This window comes from Sceloporus occidentalis, unplaced genomic scaffold (genome assembly GCF_023333645.1).
Source record: "Sceloporus occidentalis isolate IW3139 unplaced genomic scaffold, rSceOcc1.0.p SCAF_6, whole genome shotgun sequence".
NCBI classification, from domain to species: Eukaryota; Metazoa; Chordata; class Lepidosauria; order Squamata; family Phrynosomatidae; genus Sceloporus; species Sceloporus occidentalis.
In genome coordinates, this window is record NW_028316986.1 from 44,054,425 (window position 1) to 44,075,220 (window position 20,796).

The 20,796-nt window shown below is 43.3% G+C and overlaps 1 protein-coding gene across 1 annotated transcript in view; it reads left to right on the forward strand.

Moving 5' to 3' along the window:
* Positions 1–1,640: 1,640 nt before the first annotated feature.
* LOC149310684 (polypeptide N-acetylgalactosaminyltransferase 14-like) overlaps positions 1,641–20,796 on the forward strand; it is a 332,296-nt gene continuing 313,140 nt past the window's right edge. Inside the window, exon 1 of the mRNA XM_089529534.1 lies at positions 1,641–1,843. Within this exon, the coding sequence (XP_089385660.1) occupies positions 1,706–1,843 (138 nt within the window). The 5' untranslated portion in view covers positions 1,641–1,705. The remainder of the gene's footprint in view (positions 1,844–20,796) is intronic.

A 20,796-nucleotide genomic window follows, 5' to 3' on the forward strand; every position in this document is an offset into this window, starting at 1 on the left:
CTTCCCTCAAATGCATGCAGTGAAGGAAGGAGGGAGAGAAAGAGAAGGAGGGATAGAAAGAAGGAAGGAGGGAAAGAATGAAGGAGAAAAAAGAAAGAAAGAGTGAAGGGGAGGAGGGGAAAGAGAGAAGGAAAGAAGGATAGATAGAAATAGGGAAGGGAAAGAAGGATAAAAAGAGGGAAGGAGAGAAGGAGAGAAGGCTAGAAAGAAGGAAGGAGGGAAATAATGAAGGAGGGAAAGGGAAGGAGGGAAACAGAGAAGGAGGGAAAGAAGGAGAGAAGGCTAGAAAGAGGGATGGAGGGAAAGAGAAAAAAGGAGAGAAAGAGGAAAGGAGAGAAAGAGGGAAGGAGAGGAGAGAAGGAGGCAGCAAGAAGGAGAAAAGGAAAGAAGAAGAGAGAAAGAGAGGAAGGAAGGAGGGGAGCAGAAAAGGAGCAAAGGAGAGAAGGAGGAAAGGCGAGAAAGAGGTTATTGGAGCTAAGATGAGGGGTGACTGCGGGTCGAACGATGCGAATTGACGTTATAAGGGAAGAGGGAGAAGTAAAGAAGGAGAAAAGGAGGGAAGAAAAGAAAGGGGAAGGAAGGAGGGAAGATGTTAGGAAGCAAAGAAGGAGAGAAGGAAGGTAGGCTCAAGTCTGAAAGCGCCTGCTTCTGGCTTCTTTCTTCCAGTTCGGCTCCACCGGTCTCCCTTGGCCCCTGCTTTCCCAGACGAACCCCGCCAGTCTTCTGCCCAGCCCAGGCTTTCTTTCCCTTCGCCCCTCTCCGCCCGGAGCCCCAGGCCTCTTTTCCCGCCCAAATCTCCCAAAGGCAACGAAAGCAGGGAAGGCGGCCAAAGTCCTCCAGTTCCCGAACCTCGCCGGGTCCGGAGCCCAGCCTCCCCAACCGGCCTGGTGGGCTGGAGCCTCCGCCTTCCCTTCCTCCCTCCCTCCCGGGGCTAAGCCACCTCCAGAGGGGGAAAAGCTCGGGCTTGACCCGGCGGGAAGAAGGCGAGGAGCCCCGGTTGCGAGGAAGGTGGCGGGAAGGACAGTCTTCCCTCTTCAGGAGCCTCGGAGGGAAGGAGAGAAAGAGGGAAAGCCAGAAGGACAGAAAGTGGGAAGAAGGAGCGAAGGAGAGAAAGAGGAAAGGAAAGACGGGCAGAGAGAGGGAAGGAGAAAAAGAGAGAAAGAGAGAAGGGGGAAGGAAATGAGAGAAGGAGGGAAGGCCAGAAGGCGAGTCTCCTGGGCCGGCTGGAGCTCCAGGGCCTGGGTCTCGAGGCGGCGTCAGGCGCTTCCCGGTCTCTTTCCCCGCCTCTTCTCCTTCTTCTTTCTTCCCCAGCGGAGCCGCTTCTGACCCGGAGGAGGAGCGTGGCCTCGTTGGCTCCCTCGCCGCCTCGGAGTGCGGGGCAGCAGGGGCTCTCCTCCTCCTCCTCGGGAGGCTTCCAGGAGAGAGGGCAGCCGGGGATTCCTCCTGCCGCCGCCGCCGCCGCCTCTTTCTGGGCTCCAGGAGGCTGGAGAAAGAGGAGGAGGAGGCAGAGGCATGTCCCTCCCGAGGAGCCCCAGGAGGAGGAGGAGGAGGAGGAGGAGGGGAAAGAGGAAGGCGCGCCGGGACGCCTTCTCCTGCCGTCGCTGCTGCTGCTGCTGCTGCCGGTAGCCCTTGCCTTGCTCCGACGGGGAGGACGCCCCCTTCCCGCCGCCGCCGCCGCCTTGCTTCGCTCTCTGCCCGGGTCAGGATGAGGCGGCTGAGCCGGAGGGTGGCGTGGTCCATGCTGGGCATCCTCTGGCTGGCCGCCCTGCTCTTCTTCTTCTTCTTCGGCGCCCGGAGCAGGAGCAGCGGGGACTCCGCCGCCGGACAGGCCCCCACCTCCCGGGTGAGTCAGGAGAGAGGGGCTCCCGCCCGCCCAGACTGGGGCCACCGCACTCAAAGTGGTCTCAGACCGCGTTGTCTCGACAGTGTAGATGGTGGCCGCCGCTCTCTCCTTCCTCTGGGCATGTGCAGAGTGTGCTTTTGAGTAGAATAAAGCCCTCAGGGAGAGACGAAAGGTCTTTGTGTGTGGAAATAATCCAGTTTGACACCGCTTGAACTGCCAGGGCTCAAGGCTATGGCATTCTGGGCACTGGAGGTGCCACAACCAACTCCAATGCCCAGAATGCCATAGCCTTGAGTCCTGGCAGTTCAAGCGGTGTCAAACCGGATTATTTCGACCGTGCGGATGTGAATGGATGCGTCTGTCGCGCAACGAAGCCCTACTTTGCCACGAGGGGCGAGTCGGAAGCGAGACTTCCAAGCCGAGTTGGGCAAGGGACGGCCGCCGGACCTCCTTCTCCTCCTCCTCCTTCTTCTCGGCGTGGTTGACTTCCCTCCCTTGGGCAGAAAACGTGGGGAAGGAGAGCGGAAGAGAGCCAGGTGGGCGCCTGTGAAGCTGGCCAGACGTGAAACCCCCCCCCCCCGACCCTCGCCTGCTTTGGGGGCAGAAGTCAAAGAGCTAGTCTTGTTGGTCTGGAAAGTTCTGTATGCAAAGGAACCTTGTGACACCTTTGTGAGGAACTGAAAGAGGGAAGCACAAGCCTTGCTAGTCTTGCTCCTACCTCCTCAGGTGCATGGGGTACAGCCAGCTTTCCTACACCTGAATCTATTTCCTCAGATGCATGGGATAGAGTCAGCCTTTCTACACCTGAGTCTATTTCCTGAGATGCATGGGTTACAGTCAGCTTTCTTAGACTTGAGTCTACTTCCTCAGATGCATAGGTGAGAGCCGGCTTTTGTAGGCTTGAACCTACCTCCTCAGATGCACGGGGCAGAGACAGCTTCTCTAGACTTGAGTCTATTTGAGTCTAAGAGCCCTGGTGGCCCAGTGGTTAAATGCCTGTGGTGCAGTCACTCACTCAAAGACAAGGAGGTTGTGAGTTCAATACCAGCCAGGGGCTCAAGGTTGGCTCAGCCTGGCATCCTTCTGAGGTTGCTAAAATGAGTACCCAGTTTGTTGGGGGCAGATAGCTCACACATTGTAAACTGCTTAGGGAGTGCTTAAGGGCACTGATAAGCAGTATAGGAATGGACTTGCTATTGCTATTGCTACTTCTTCAAATGCAGGGGCTAGAGTTATCTTCCCTAGAGGAGCCTACATCCTCAGACACATGGGGAAGAGTCAGCTTTTCAAGACTTGAGCCTTAGTTCCTCAGATGCATGAGGTAGAGTGGAAAGTCCAGGAAAGGTCTAGTATAAGGTGGGTCCCTGGACTTTGCACTCTACTCCATGCATCTGAGGAACTAAGGCTCAAGTCTATGAAAGCTCATGCTACCAACTCCTTTCTTTCAGTTAATCTGAAAGGAACTTCCTGACAGTAAGAGCTGCTCAACAGTGGAACACACTCCCTTGGAAAGTCTTGGAATCTCCTGCTTTGGGGGTTTTTAAACAGAGGCTGGATGGCCATCTGTCGGGGGTGCTTTGATTGTGAGTTCCTGCATGGCAGAATGGGGTTGGACTGGATGGCCCTTGTGGTACAAGACTCTTTTGCTTCTTCTTGTATGTATGTTGGACAAAGTTGCATTGACACATCTGTATCCAGGCTTATTATGCATAAGAGTTCCCCCTCCCTGCCCTGCCTCTTTAAAATTGGAAGCAAACACACAAAAATATTTGTGCACACACTCCTGCAAGATTGGCCTCCAAGTTGCGCTTCTGGCATTGTGGAAAGATAAGATAAGGAGTGTTCAGGATGGGTGGAAGCCAGAAACCTCGTCCAAGAGCTATACGCTCTCTCTGTCTCTTGAAGTGTAGCTCTTGTTCGAAATGAGACGGGATGGGCATTGTATTGTATGTTTCCTCCCTTTCTGTTTAACTGCAGTGTGTTTTTCTGCATGTGATGCTAACACCTTTCCCACCTGAAATGGAGCGGAATCATTAGTAAACTCTTACTCTGGGGCTGGAAAAAAAAACCCAGAAGGAAAAAAAGGCATCCAGCCAAATTAAATCAAATGTGCACTTAACCAGTGTGGAATATACATTCAAATTACAGAGGTAGGAACTGAAACACCCCCCCCCCAAAAAAAAAACACAAAACAATTTTAAGTGTCATTTGTGAAATCGACCTTAATGCTTTTAAAATGTTTCAGTTTAATGGCACCTGTTGCTGTCTTGAATGGTTAAATGAGTGAAGTTTAAATTGTGTGTGTGTGTGTGTGTGTGTGTTTTGTTTCATTTCTCAGGTCTGTAATTTGAATGTAAAACTCAGACTGGTGAGAGCCTACATTTGATTTTAAAGTTGTCAGTCTTCCATTTTGCTTTCTAGCTGTAAAAATGTTGTACATACGCAAAATGATGTATGAAATGGATTTGTTTCTTTCGTTTGGCCCTGCATTAAAGACATTCATGCGTGTACCCAGCTGTCACAAGAAAAGGCTGGAATTCTTTTCATATCATGTATGGAAAATACTTTTATTGTTCTACTGTACACATGTCAGCCTAGAACTCAAGCTCACTGACTTCAGTGGGACTTACTCCCAGAAAGCTCTGTATAGGATTGCAGGCTTATTGCCTGGAAATTGTACATAGTGCAGAATTGTCCATGTTGACTTGGAAGTTAATCCTGTTGGGTTCAGATCTTATGCATAGGTCCAATCCACACTGCAGAAATAATCCAGTTTGACACCGCTTTAACTGCTCTGGCTCAGTGCTTTGAAATTCTGGGAACTGTAGTTTTGTGAGACATTTAGCCTTCTGGTGCCATAATAAACTACAATTCCCAGCACTCCCTAGCACTGAGCCAGGGCAGTTAAGGCCTTGTCAAACTGGATTATTTCTGCAGTCTAGAGTGGACCATATTTTTCTTGGTCCAAGTCCCATCAAACACAATAGGGCTTTCTTTCTAGTACACTAAACAGAGTAGGATTTCATTACATGGTTAAATGAAGGGTTGTACTTCACTTTTCTCCTTCTGGGACTCCTACTTTTTGTGTAAACTCATTTGGTGAAGTTACTTGGTACTAATACTAGCCAAGGCATTTTTTAATTTTTTTCCCCACCCTATGAGTTTGTCACAATTGGGAATATGTCTTGGATGTGAAGTGTTATTCTTAGCAAAGACAATTTAAAAGAGCACTATTCTGTAGCTCTGTAATGGAGAGTACATACCAAGATTTATTTATATAGTTATTTGTTTATTGTTGGTCCTGTCTTGTGCACAGTGCATTTCTTCAGAGAGTGAACATGTTTGCTCAGGGCAGTTGAAGTTTTTGCAGGATAAATGTGTAGGGTTGAACTGTATAGGCTTGTCGCCTCTATTCCTGTCAGAATGGCAAATCCGTGCCATGTAGCCCCACAGTCCAAGATGTGATGATGCAGGGTTTCCCCATCTTTCACCAAATTTCCACTTGCAGACAGCTTTTTATTCATTTTGGCATGCTGGGAATGAATTCCCACATATATCTATATCACTTGTTGATCACTCTCTTCTTGATTATGGTATGGTTATTGAGAGCTAAGAGAATGTCTGAACTGACTGTTAAATAGCATTCTGGTTAGGCTGGCACTGGATAATGGTGCACACTTTACTAGCAGGGTTATATTCATGGTGGTTCGTGCATACCATCATCAGAGATAGCTAAGTCACCAAGTGATGAAAACACATGTGTGAAGTGTCTTAAAACTGGGATGAACATCCATGTTTTGTATTATTTCTGTTTGTTACACCTTTCTCTCTCTCAAGTCTGGGATGAACTTCCATGTTTTGTATCATTTCTGTTTGTTCCAGCTCTTTCTCTCTCTCTCTCTTTTAAAAAACACAACTCTTTGCGTGTTAGCTTTGGTGTTTTGATGACCCCACTGATCTCTGTACAGGACAACAACCTTGTTTTCCATGGTTTCTGTAGTTTGCCAAAGGTTATGCCATTTTTTTAATTTTATTTTTTGGTCTCTCGCTTTAGTTCTGGGCTTAATGATTGGCCAAGTCTAATGATTTTTGAGAGTCTTGCAATCTTTTACTAACCTAGAGATTTTTTTAAAGAAAAAATGTAATGAAAATTCTGAACATGCATGTCTTTGGCACAGGCCTAAATGAGCAGCAGTAAAACCAACAGGCAGTATCTTAATCGAGCTTTCCACTAATGTCAATGGCTGGGAATGTTCTGGCCAGGAAACAGAATGAGCCGCCTTTACGGGATGTTTCCTTCTCACCCGTTGCAAGCAGGCATTTCAGGCCTGTGACAGCCTGCTTGTTGTTGTCAGTTTTCACAAAAACAGGGCTACTTGGATCTTGTAATTGCCTTTCAGAAGTCGGAGAAGGTTTTTTTAAAAAAATTGTATTACAACTCCCAAAATTTTTCTGCCATCATTGTAGGGAGTCTGGGAGTTGTAGTCCAAACAGGGAATTTTTCCAAAGCTCTGCTTCCTTCAAATCTCAGCTGTGAAAAAATAACGTGTTTTGACATTTTGATTTTTCACAATCAAACTATTATAATGACAATTTTTTTAAAAAATGACCTTCCTGCTGTAGGATGAGTTTCAGTTAGTAACTTCTTATGCGAGATTTCTAAAAGGAATAGAACCAGCTTTTCATTGTGGAGAGAAAGACAATGTCTGAGATCAATCAGTGGACCATTCAGTGCTGGCTCTGTGTGTATGTGCCTTCAAGTTGCCTGTCGTCTTATGGTGACCCATAGAGTTTTCTTAGGCAAGAAATACTCAGAGGTGGTTTTGCCAGTTCCTTCTTCTGAAACACACCCTACAGAACTTGGTATTCATTGGCAGTCTCCCGTCCAGGTACTAACCAGGACTGACCCTGCTTAGCTTCCAAGATCAGATGGAATCTGGTGGCTTGATGGTATTTGGGCAATTACTATCCTGCTTATGGCAAAAAACAGACAAACCTGAAACCTATTGAGGGAGAAAAAGAGTGATAGAGAAGTACTGCTGACAAGAGTTCAGGGTATTTTCAACACTGGAGTTTAAAGTTTTCTTGTTTGTGTCAAACCCATGAATGAACATTCTTAATGCTTTGCATGTTGCTAAAATGTGCTTACGGGAATAAGGTTGGGCCTCTGAATCAGAGCCCGCACCAGGAATGGGCAAAGTAATGCCTCAGGATGTTCTTGGACTGCAAATTCCAAAGACCTTTGTCAGGATTTCCAGTAGTGAGAGCTATTAGAAGTTGTAGTCTAAGAATATCTGTAGGGTCACAATTTGCCGACCCCAGCCTTCACCTTTGGAGGGCAGCACTCTCATCTCTCTGTTAATTCTTGTCATGACAAACTTACCTGTTCAACCATCTCATCTGTCTTATTAGGTAGAAGATAATACATCCATGACTTGTTTCCATGTTACTGTTTGAAGCTACATGGTTACTCTCCTGAGTTCTCCTTTTGTCTCGGAAACTAAAATCTAAATCTAACATACACACTAGTGACGTCCAAACAGTTTGTCACACTCCAAATACCAGTGATCTAGTAATAAGCTTTGAAGTGCAGGCGTTCAGTATGACATTCTCTATAGCCACACCCCCAGTGAGAATCCAAAGATGCAGACAACTGTGTTGATCTATATTAAGAAAAAGAAAAAAAAGTTCTGGCAGTTTACACTTCCAGCAGGAACAGGTCTTTTTATAAGCAATGAGTCTTACTTGCCCATTGAAGACTATGTCACCAAGGTAGTTTAGAACAATATATCCATGATGGAAAATTCTATCCACTCTCTCTCTCTTGCTCAGTTACTATTGGAGTTTCACCTGAGCTCAGAGACAGCAAAGAAAGAGGCAGTAGATGCTAATTTGTATCTGCTAATCTTCAGCAATGTGAGCCTTGATTCCAGTGCACTACTAAGTGCAGTTGTGGACCAGAAGCTAGGCACACTATTGTTAGTTGCTGTCAAGTTGACTTTGACTTATGGTAGTAACCCTATGAGTAAGAGACCTTTAAGTTGCCTGCATTAACAGACCTGCTCAGATCTTGCAAACTCATGGTGATGGCTTCTTTTGTTTTTAGCAGGCTTAGGCTAAGCACATAACTACAGATTTAAAGCTCATTGGCTGAGACCCCAGGTGTAGAGGGGCAATTTATCCATTTATTTACTAAAAAAATTCCCCTATCAGTAAATGGTTTCTTTTTATTCCTAAGAAGAAAATTAAAATGCTGTGTTTGGGAATGTATTTTCAGTGAGGGCTAAACATCCCTTCAGCCATTATCTTGGGCAGCCTGACATGATCCAGGTTTGAGAGGGCCCTTGTCAAAGAGACATTTCTGGGGCCTCTTTTTACAGTATTAGGTCGTGGGCTTATTTGGCAGCTGTGATGGACACTTGTGTGAAAGCCGTTAACTTTCCCACAGTATTTTGCAGTGGCTGATGTAGTGTTATTCTTGGCATTGGCCTGGAATGACACTGGATGCTTCAGAGAACTGCAGGAATTTTAAAGTGGTGTCTCAGAACTAGAGATGGAAAGATTATTGGAGAATATTTAATCAATAGGTTTTTTTTGTTTTTTTTTTAAAAAGGGTTTTCCCGAGTTCTGGGAAACCCCAATGAGCAGCATGAGAAATCCTCATAGTTCAAGACTTTTCTGTGTTAGAAATCCCAACTGTTTGTTTGTATAGAAAATTGTATTTCCTGTCATGTTTTCTTTGCAGAAAAGCCCCAAACTATGGAGTTTATCACATGAGACGTTAAGTACCTAAACCCTGTGCAGAAATGGGCTTTAAATCTTGGAAAAATCCCACAAAAGTGGGATCATTTTCAGACTCATTGGTGGCACTGAACATTAACACAAAAATAACCCACACAGAAAGTGGACAAAATCGGCTGCTTTTTACTTTTGGGGGAATCCGATTTTGTTCACTTTCTGTGCAGGTTAATGCTGGATTAATGCTCAAGGCCCCTCACGTTGTGTGAAAATTATTCTGCTTTTGTGGGATTTGTTCACTTTCTCTGAGCGTTAATGCCCGCCGTCGTGTGAAAATGATCCTGTGTGTGATAAACTTTAAAAACTGTGCAGTTTTCGAGGATGTTCTCACAGCATGAAGAAAACTGCTAAAATTATTAATTGCTTCTTTTGAGAATGAAATTAGCAAAAATTGATATCCTTGCTCAGAACTGTCTGCTTCTTGGCACAAGGGCCAGAGACAGGTATCAATAGTCCAGCACTATGTTAGGGAAAGTGAAACCACTGCCTCGAGACAGCATATGCCAAGGGAGCTGCAGTACAATGTCTGAGGTAGAGCTGGGTTTTGCCTGCAACCTGCCCTGCACCCAACCTGGTCCTCTTGGGAGTGATAAAAGATTCCATTCCATTGCTAGTGTTGAAATAAGATTGAGTTAGCAGTCTGGCTTGTATTATATAGAATGGAAAGGTCTATTTTCCTTTACTTTGGGCAGCAAGATGTCTTGGACTGGCCTTTGCAGAATCGTAGAGTTGGAAGGAACTCCAAAAGCTTGTCTAATCCCTTGCCAGTGCAGGAATCCACCACTAAAACCTCCTGAGAAGTGGATCTCCAACCTCTGTATAAAAGCTTTAAAAAAAAGTGCCAGTGCAACCTCTGAGTTATTGGTTTGGACTATGGGTGCAGACACTCTAAAGAAGGGGCTGCCCTTGCTGGCTAAGTTCAGAAAAGAGGGAGAGCTGGACCTAGATAGGTGCTGCAGTTGCCAGAGAGAATTAGGCCCTTTTCACCTTGAATAAGGTAGTGTTATTTTGTTGGGCAAATCACACACTCTCAGCTTCAGAAAACCCTGTGATAGGTTCATCTTTGGGTTGCCATAAAATTCAACACAGAGAAATGTAAGGTACTGCACTTAGGGCGGAAAAATAAAAAGCACAGATATAGGATGGGGGACACCTGGCTGAATGAAACTACATGTGAAAGGGATCTAGGAGTCCAAGTAGACCACAAGTTGAACATGAGTCAACAGTGCAATGCAGCAGCTAACAAGGCCAATGCGATTTTAGGCTGCATCAATAGAAGTATAGTGTCTAGATCAAGGGAAGTCATAGTGCCACTATATTTTGCTCTGGTCAGGCCCCACCTGGAATATTGTGTCCAGTTCTGGGCACCACAATTCAAAAAGGACATTGAGAAACTGGAGCGTGTCCAGAGGAGGGCGACTAAAATGGTGAAAGGTCTGGAAACCTTGCCTTATGAGGAACGACTCAGGGAGCTGGGGATGTTTAGCCTGGAGAAGAGAAGGTTAAGAGGTGATATGATAGCCCTGTTCAAATATTTGAAGGGATGTCATATTGAGGAGGGAGCAAGCTTGTTTTCTGCTGCTCCAGAGACTAGGACCCAGAACAATGGATGCAAACTGCAGGAAAAGAGATTCCACCTCAACATTAGGAGGAACTTCCTGACAGTAAAGGCTGTTCAACAGTGGAACAAACTCCCTCGGAGTGTGGTGGAGTCTCCTTCCTTGGAGGTCTTCAAGTAGAGGCTGGATGGCCATCTGTCGGGGATGCTTTGATTGTGATTTCCTGCATGGCAGGGGGTTGGACTGGATGGCCCCTGTGGTCTCTTCCAACTCTATGATTCTATGAAATCAGAAGTGATTTGAAGACAGACAACAACAGCAGCAACAACAACAACATTTTCAGTTATATAATCATGAACAGAACAAAAGGGTAAATTCCTAATAGTGGAATTTCTCTTAATGCATTTCCACCTATTTTGTATATTTTATTTAGGGCTTTAAGATTTATCCCCAAATGCTGCAATACACCTGAGCAGCACAGGCAGAAGAATCCTGCAGTCAAGTCCTGTACTGGCATCTCATTGGATGCTTAGAACTTTTGAACAGTGCATATGTGTCAAATTTAATATACTGTATAATGTGTTTTATTGTTGTAAAATATATCTACGTGTATGTGTATTAAATATATATTTTCATAATACACGGACTTACACTGTGCTTGTGTTTGCAATATTCCATTATAGTGGGACCTATAGACCCCAGAAAGAGGTACATCAGCAACAAAAGGCTCTGTGTAGATGCTCTGTTCAAGGGTGCGAGTTGCTGCTATTAACTCTGACAGTGATTCACCATTGGGCAAAGGGAACTCGCAGAGTTGTGTGACAAGGGTAGATCACCCAGAGAAGTATAATAGCCTTCTGGGGATTCTGTAATATGAAAATTCTATCTCCCCCCACCCCCCCAGCATCTGCACACTCCAGCATCTGCACACTCCTTATGATCATGAGGAGTATCTGAATAGTCATTTTTATAAACAATGAGCACAGAATTAGTTGTATATCAGTTGCATGATACACTGCTACTCTGAGGCTTGCAGTATATGCATGTGTTTTTTTAAAACTCAGGACTCATAATAATCACTCCCCCATGTGATCTTTTCAAAGAGCTGCCTTGTGCTACCGTTACTCCATTGTTAAATTGTAACATGGAAAATATTCAAGTTAATCTGAACAACAATTTTCAAGGCAACATGGATGCAGAAAAAGAAATTCAAGGTGAATGTGCTGCAAGAACAATTTCCAACTTTAGCAGTAATGCTGGGTTAATGTTCAGTTCTAGGACTGGACTAGTTTTATAACTTGGGCCATAAGAAGATAGGAAACTGCATTTGCCCCAGCTGTTTGTCTGTCTAGCCCAGAAATATAAACTCTCCAGGGTATCAAGCAAGGAGTCATAGTCATTTTATCCAGCCATGACTGGGACATACTTGACTACCACTGAACTATAAGTTCCCCCCTGTGTTTTATAGCTGTGAATTTTGGTGGTGGTGATATTAGAGCAAGTGTGGTGTTGTGGTTTGAGTGTTGGACAATGACTCTGGAGACTAGGGCTTGAATCTCCACATGGCCCTGGAAATCCACTGAGTAACTTTGAGCAAGTTATATTCGCTTAGCTTGAGAGGAAATCTGAGCAGATCTTGCCAAGCAAATCTTGCCCCATGATATGTTTGCCTTTGGGTTTCCATAAGTTGGAAGTCATTGAAGGAACTCAGCAACTATGGGAGTGTAGCCAGTGCAAAGCACCAGAGGCCTCCTCATTGCAGCAGAAGGTGAACTTTCAATTGGTGCAGCTTTCCATATCCCTCCACAGTGAGAAACCTGACAGGAAGATGATTCATGTGTGGTGCTGGAGGAGAGTTATGTGGGTACCACCAGTGGTCAAAGTGACTAGTAAACAGGTTGGAGAACAAATCAAGCCTGAACCCTTACTAGAAATCAAAATTACTAAACAGAGATAGTCATACTTTGGACTCATAGTGAGATAACATTATATACAAGTAATGATTCTCAGCCAAGTGGAAAGTAACAGGAAAAGAGGACCATGCTGCAGATGGAGTAATTCAATCAAGGAAGCCACAGTGATGAGCTCATGAGACCTGAACAGGGGGGGTCTTGGGCTGCATCTACACTGAATAATTATTGCAGTTTGGTCTAAAATACACTGCAGAAATAATCCAGTTTGAGACCACTTTAACTGTCCTGGCTCAGTATGAGGACATCCTGGGAATTGTAGTTTATTGTGACACCAGAGCTCTCTGGCAGAGAAGGATAAATGTCTCACAAAACTACAGTTCCCAGAATTTCCTAGCATTGAGCCAGGGCAGTTAAAGCAGTATCAAACTGGATTATTTCCATAGCGTGTTTTGGATTTTTGATGCAGCTTTAACTGTCATGGATTGATGCTGTGGAATTCTGGGATTTGTAGTTTTGTGATATATTTATCTTTCTCTGTCAGAGAGTTCTGGTGTTACAATAGACTAGAAATTCCAAGATTCCATATTATGGAGCCATGACAGTAAAAGCGGAGTGAAACTACAATAATTCTGCAGTGTGGCAGTAGCTTTGGAGGTCTGTCATTCATAGGGACACCATTGAGGTTGAACTGACAACAATAAATAGCAAAAAGCTATTTTTTGGGAGGGGGGTATCAATATTACTGTACTTTGAAATCAGCATACCAGAGTAGATTTCCACATGGGCCCTCTTCAGACCGGCCATTAAGGCCGGCCTGGGGGTGGAGTTGGGGCGTCACATCCAGATGACGCAAGCCCTGACTCTGCCTCCAGGGTGCCATGACACCGCCTCACACAGTGCGCGACATTATGGCGTTCCTCTGGAGTTGGGTCCATATGATGCAGCACCAAATGGGTGCTGTCAAGCCATGGCAACATGGCTATGGCATCCTTTCCAGGGCGCAAAAAGGAGCTGCTTTTTGCGGCTCCTTTTTGTGCCCTGGAAAAGCTGGATTGGGGCCACAGTGTGCGTTTGCTGCTGCTACTGCTGCCCTGATCTGGCTAGGAAAGGGGTGGCATTGTGTCACCCCTTCAGGGCTGTTGGTCAAGCCCCTAAGCCACCAACAAGATTCTTGCACAAGAATAGAATACTGAATATAATTTTCCTTCTTTTGGTTTCCAATCTAACTGTAGTAGCTCATCCATTGTATTCAGGAATTCAGAATTTAAACAACAGTTTGCCAAGTTTGAAAATGTACTCCAATGAATTGTCCTCCCACTACCATATCCTTCTCTATCTCATGCCATTAAGGGGTACAATGGTTTTCTTAAAATTACTTATTTTAATGATGATGATTGATGATGTTAATACATTTCAATAGTTTCTAGAATTTTTCATGTTTTCTCCTACTTTATTTACAAATACAAATGTGTGATAAAAATAACATTGCACACCTGTAAATAACTGGGTGAAATTTCAGCTCATGTATTTCACATAACAGTTCCTCAGTGTAAAAAGGGTTCCACTGGAAATACACTCTTTGAAATTACAAAATAAAACTCCCTTTTTGGAGCATTATATACTGTATTATCTTTCAGATGAACTTTTCTGTAAAGTTTGCTGTAGAACTGTTTCTTCATTTTATGGTCCTTTAAACAATCTACTGCACAGTTAGAGTTTTCCCTGATCATCTTCTTCTTGCTAAATTCATTACAGGTCTGTCTGGTTCAGCACTCAGTCAAATCAACAAGCTCTTCTTCTAAGAGATGGGAGATCAAGCCCTACATGTCTAAGATGCATAGGCTATGTTACCATCAATTCTGTCAATCTGTCTGCTTAAAATAGCTTCTCTTTCATTTATCCTGAATTTCCTATCCAAACAGTTTCATCCTCCTGAGACTCATAGAATCTTCCTCTTGTATTTTTTTTTAAATGCACTTGAGTTTTGGTTTTTTAAACTTTTAAAAAATTAATTTGAACGGTGTATTTGTTCTGACAGTAGAAACGTACCACTTTGTTCAGATGCAACAGGAAAATGTAGTTTGGCGTTTCATGAATGAGTCTTGTGCTAACAAATTGCCTGATCTCCTCTCTTCTCTCTCAACTATGAGGAAGGGATCAGAAAAGTTAAATAGAATTTATGGCTTACTGTGGATTCTGAAGCTGGTTTGTTTAAGGCAGTTATAGTTAAGATTAACAGTGGTTTAGGTGGCAAAAGAGAGCTTACATAAATGACTTTTAAAAAATTACAACTTTCATAAACTTTCAGCAAGTGTGACTCTTAGCAAGTAGCTGGATAGGACATAATATGTTTGTTGCATTAGGCTGGGGCTTGAGTCAGATAATATTTTCTTGCTCTGATAAATGATGGTTTATTACTGGTCATACATACTTTCCTCCCTCCTGATCTAAAACTCTGATATAATATTACCATAATTTGTCAGACCAAGTTTTATTATTATAGCATAACCAGAAAACTACAACTTGTCCTCTAATTGCAATCCTAGATTATATGTATAAAATCAAAATTTGAATTGCAATCCTGGTTTGTATTTAGGGCTTCAGACACAGTGTCCTGATATGGAGTCTGGCAAACCCAGGCAGTATTAAGGTGCATGAGAGAAAACAAGAGGAAAGAGAAGGAATGAGCACGAGGATACAAGACTTCTTCATCCAGTAATCTATTTTAACAAAATGAGATTTTTATGTTTGCTGGGTCAGAAACTCTGAAATAGAATTTTTTTTAAAAGTTGTAGAACTTGCATATATGAATTGAAGTTTGAACTACAGTATTGATCTGGTGTGCCCATGGGCATTATTATATAAACTTTACTGTGGTACCTGAGATCTTTCCCAGCCCAATGTCGATACAGTCCAATTGTGACATAGAGCAAGTATGGACCCCTGGCTGAAATCCTAGAGGGCTCCTGCCACTAGTAGAAATAGTTCTGAGCTAGGTGGACCTTGCTTCTTGACATTTCTTTTTTAAAAATACATATACGGTCATCCCTCCTGCTTCACGGGGGATCCATTCTGGACTCTTCTGTGAATCTGGAAAACTGCCAATATTGGAGTTGCTGTTAGTTTCAGTGGTAGTGTGTTCCTGTACATGCTGCTGTGTGTGTGCCTTGAGCACGCGCACCATTTTGTCCCTCCCTACTTGCCATCCACGAATGGGCGAGACTGCAAACCCCAAGTCTGCAAATCAGGAGGGATGACTGTATTTTTGAATCAGTACAAGGTAGTGAATGCAGTCAAACGTGATTTCTTAGTCATAAGTAATGCATTTATCTACTTTGAAAAGATTCTGCCATTGGTGAAAAATGATGGTACAATCCATGTACCTTTATTACTAGTGTACCAAAGGTTTGTCTACTTTGCACCAACCACAAGAGTGTGGAATCAGAGCTTGGAAACGTTACTCTTTTGAATGACAGCTTCCAGAATCCCTCAGCCATCTTGGCTACTATAGTTAGTCCTGGCTAGAGCAGATCAAGTGAATTAGTGTGATTTACATATCTGTTGGACCACAGTTCAACAATCAAGTCAATGTGTCTATTCTGATTGTAACAAATCAATAGGAGTCATGCCTCTCAAAATAAGTATCCCAGTCTCTGGAACAGTTATTACTACTGTTGGGAATGGAGAAACATAACTGGCTTTTGTTTTGTTTTTGCAAGCCCTATTAAGATTGTCATGGGGTTTCCTGGGGCTGAAAGTGCATGATTTGCCCAAGATTGTCCAGTGGGTTTTTATGTTTGAGTTGAGAATTGAACCATGATCTCCAGAGTCATAGTCCATTGCACAAGCCACTACACCAAGCTGATGTATTAAGATAGGGGTGGAAACTCTGAGATCCTTCAGATATTGTTAAACTCCAAGCATTCCTAGCTACCATAGCCGGTTGTGCTGGAACTTTCAATTGAACAATCCCAGAGGCCTGCAAAATTCTCACCGCTTGTATTAAGGCGTTCATTTCACTTTATATTTAGTATAATTGTGAGAATGCAGTGGTAATTGCTAAATCGTCCAAGGAGCCTTCACAGATAGGGGTGGTTCCCCAGTTCAGATAACTTTGTTTCCCTCAAAGTCAGCATGGAGATAGTCATGGGGAAGATGAAGGAGTGGAGCTACCATGTTTGTCTCTGCTTTCCTCATGAAGGATTTAGAAATATCAGTATGGAAAATTATAAATCTTATGTTGAGTTTTTTTAGTGTCAAGGTTAGAAAAGGTTGCTTGTTTGCTTTCTAACCTGGAGTCACCTCTTTTCTTTTCTTGATCTAATCTTCTTGTCTGTTGAGGCTTTCTGTAATCTCTGCTTCTGTTTCTCTTCCAATTACCTAATCTGTCATCTTCACTACTTCCTTAGCTTCACTCTTTTTAGTTTCACTGACTTGTTTTCTACTTCCCCTCCAACGTCTTTGCTCTCATCTGTCCCTTGTCTTATGTCTTGCTGTTTAGTCAGGAAACTGTTCTAGTATTGCTGTGTTACCTCTCTGTCTGCCTCTGTGAGGGCACTGGAAATCTAGATGAGTTTGTTATTTTAAGTAATAATCTCTCTAGTCTTGGCAGAGCAGTTTATGCATGCGTGTATGTGTGTGTGTGCATGCATGCAAGTGTGCACGTCAGTGTGTGTGTGGTGAGAGGGGAGGAGGGAGGAGAATCACAATTAGTTACTGTATTTTCTGGCGTATAAGACAACTGGGCGTATAAGGCGACCCCCAACTTGTCCAGTTAAAATATAGCGTTTGGGATATACTCGCCGTATAAGACTACCCCTCTTCCAACGCACACCAAATAAAAATTAAAAAACCATCAGATTTGATTTCGAAATGGTAATTTTAATTCAAATGCTTATGACATGCAGGTACTTAGCAGGAAACCTTGTTGTATACAAAGCCTGCTTGGATTGGTCAGCTCTCCCTGCCTGCCCAGCCCTCCCTGTCTCCAAGACTATTAGAGCGGTAGCTGTTTTCATACGGTTGCCGCATATTGTGGGGATGTGGCCGCAGCCATTTTTGAGCTCCCTCCACCATATGTGGTGACTGCAGATTCTCCAGTCCGGCTTGGAAGTTTCAGCACTTGCCCTATAAGAGAACACCCGGCATATAAGATGACCCCTGACTTTTGAGAAGATTTTCCCAGGTTAAAAAGTAGTCTTATACACCAGAAAATACAGTATATTCCTCAAGAATTAAAAGTAGATTGCCCCCCCTCGATTTTTTTTGAGCTGGACCTAAAAGACACAGGTTCTAGTCCTCACTGAGCCATGAATCTCACTGGATGACTTTAGGCCTATCTGCCTCTCTCAGCCTTACTCCCCTCATAGGGTTGTTGGGAGGAGAAAGTGGGGAAAGCCTTTTATGGCACCATGGAGTGGGATACAATTGTAACACATAACTAAGAGCTGGATGCAGGACTCATTCATTCATTTGTTGATTCAGCCATTCAATTTATACTTCGCTTTCCCCCCAGCATGAGATGGTGAGGCTCTACTGGTGGACGTGCCTTACCATGCCCACCTCTTTGTAAAACATATGTTGCTTGAAGTCAAGTAGTGGTAGATCATGATGGGATGTAATACCCCTCCTGTAAGGTATGTGCATATATACACCAAGTAGCAGCAATACATACCACAATAACTCATTTATTGTCATTAACACGATAAGTTCTGTGCATATTTACCTGAGAGGATGCTCCATTGCACTTGGTGGTGCTTATTGTACACTACAGTGGGTAGTATCCAGTGAAATGGCTCTCTTTATATATGTGGAAGCAGTTTCTGTGAATGCAAGCAGGAACTGTAGCTTCTTATGCCACCTGAAAACTTGTTCCAGAAGTCTGAGAAGTTATTTGGAGCATGTTTTGGGCAGTGGATGGAGTTTCAGGGAAAGGGGCTGAAATACCCAAGCATCACATTGGATTGGATTTAGACCACTGAGTTTGAACTGAGAACCTTCTGAAGATTGAAAGTCAACTCATAGCTTTTAATTAAAAATGTAAGCAATCTTGCAAAGAAATCTAACTTCCCTTCTACATTGCTAGCACAATATAGCAAGAAAGAGAAATAATTTCTTATGTGCTAAGTCTGTTACACACCTACAGCAAACCTGTCACCTCATTCAGTTTCGAGCTTTTGGAGATTTATCGGTTAATTTGGTGCTGGTGCTTTAACAAGTGAGCTGATGACTCTTACACTGAAAAAGTTCCAGAGTTCAATTCCCCCTCCAAAAAATCCCTGGTTTCAGTGCCCATATTTTTCAGCTGCTTTCAAAATGTTTCCAAAGTGCCACTAATCTAGAAACATGGGGAAATAGTTCCTCCTGAGTCACACCGACAACAACCATGTTGCTGTTGTGTGTCTTCAAGTTGTTTCTGATTTATGATGACCCTAAGGTGAACCTGTCACAGGGTTTTCTTAGCAAGTATTTCAGAGAAGGGTTGCCTTGCCATCCTCTGAGGCTGAGAGAGCATGACTTGCCCTTCTGGCAGGGCTTCCTCTCTCTCACCTCCATCCTTTAATTTCTGTCCAGCATTCAGCTGCACGCATTAATACATCTGCTCGCCACTTTGACTATGTTTCTCCTCTATTATCATCCCTTCACAGGCTCCCCTTCCCCTTCAGTATAAGCTTCTGCTGTTTACTTTTAAAGCCCTGCATGGGCTGGCCCCTCCTTATTTATCTAACTTTCTTTCTCCTCACCTTCCCACTCGTACCCTCTGTTCTGGTAGTCAAGGTCTGCTGTCCTAGCCTAGGATTTCCACTGCCCTGTCCTGTATTCATCTCTTCTCACTTGCTGCCCTTCACTCCTGGAACCTCCTTCCCCCACGAGCACGGCTCATCACTTCTTTAATCAGTTTCAAAATTGAGTTGAAGACTATCCTGTTCAGAGAAGCATTCCCAGGCATTGCGTGACTATTAGTTGATATTTGACATTTTTAATTTGTTGTCCGCTTTACTTTATTGTACCTTTTTCTGTATTGTTATGTATTATTTATATGTATTATGCTATAATTTCTTAGATTGTACGCCATAGACAGGTTTACTTTATTTTATTGTTTGTATGTACAGCGCTATATAAAGAAAGCATAATAATAAGGTCACCCAGTGGGTTTGCATGGCTGAGCTGGGATTCAAACCCTGGTCTCCAAAGTCATAGGACTTTATCTCACAGGAAAGATCAGGGGTTTAAACAGCAATTATCCCATGAAAATTGTGAAACTGTGATTAACATTTTCACACAACGTCACAATTAAAGTGCCGTTATCCCAGGAATACACAGGCAAAAAATAGCAACAAATCATTCACAGGGAAATCCCATGAATGATTTGTTGCTATTTTTTGCCTGTTTATTGCTTATTTATTCACGGGATAATGGCTCTTTAATTGTGATGTGTGTGAAAATGTTAATTGCGATTGCACAATTTGCATGGGATAATCGCTGTTTAAACCCCCAATTTTCCCTGTGTGATAAAGTCCATAGTCCAACACTCAAACCATTACACTCTAGCCCAAGATTATTGATAATTGTTAGCAGTGGCTCTCCAGTTCTACCTGGAGGGGATTACATACAGAACATGTGTTCTGTTGCTGAATTGTTACCTGTTTTTCAGCCTTATCACACCAGATGAATCCCACTGAGAAACGTAATTTAAAAGTAGAAAAAGCTTTTTTTCAGATGACATTTCTCCCAAAAAGAAATATCACAAAAATAAACTAAATGGAAAGTGGACAAAAATGCCTTTTTACTTTCGGGAAGTTCGCTCACTTTCTTTTCACGTTATTTCTGTTTGGGAGAAATGTCATCTGAAAAATAGGTTTTCTACATTTAAATTCCGTTTCTGAGTGGGATTCATCTATTGTGATAAGGTCTGTAGTCTGGATTGGTGTGATTTGTTTCATTTTGCTTTTTCAAAAAGAAAAAAAGAAGAGAAAAAAATTTGACTGCTCTTCTTTATTTCTCTATATCTCTCTTTTAAAGTTATTGGATGCTGAAGAGACCTTGTTGCCAACTGAAGAATGTTTTATGTATGAACAGAATGGAAACTTAGAGACAAGCTGTGCAAAATGCCGTAAGAGTGTACATCTCAATATGGCCTGGTGTTGCTGTGCCATAAAAATCTATCCTGCCTACCTTATCCACTCAGCATTCTAAGATCTGCTTAGGTTAGATGTTTGTAGAATGAATTCCCCAGCCTGTCTGAAGCTCTTGTCCAGACAGTTTTTTTGCTGTAGCCACTTGCATTTTCAAAGGACAGATTGAAGCCTAATTGTACTACTGGGAAAACTTTCCTATCCATAGTCATCAGTCTCTCTTTCTTTCTTGCTTCTGTGGGGGAGGGAATAAGTGTGGGGAGCAGTCCTTGCAGACCTGTCAGGGAACAAATCTACTGTAACGGTGTGAATGGTGTCACGCATGCACCTAATCAGGTGAGCCAGTTAGCCAGCAAAGGATTAGCATGAAGTCAAATTAATCCTGTCTGCTGGATAGCTTATTTGGAGAGTGGGGTGGGGGTAATGACTGTAAGCATGTATCCTTTTGTGAGCCCGATCAACTGGAGCTTCTGGTAATATCCTACTTTAGCTTTCATCTACCAATTTCAAAGCACTTTTTGTAAGCTTTACCTACTTTCAAACACTCC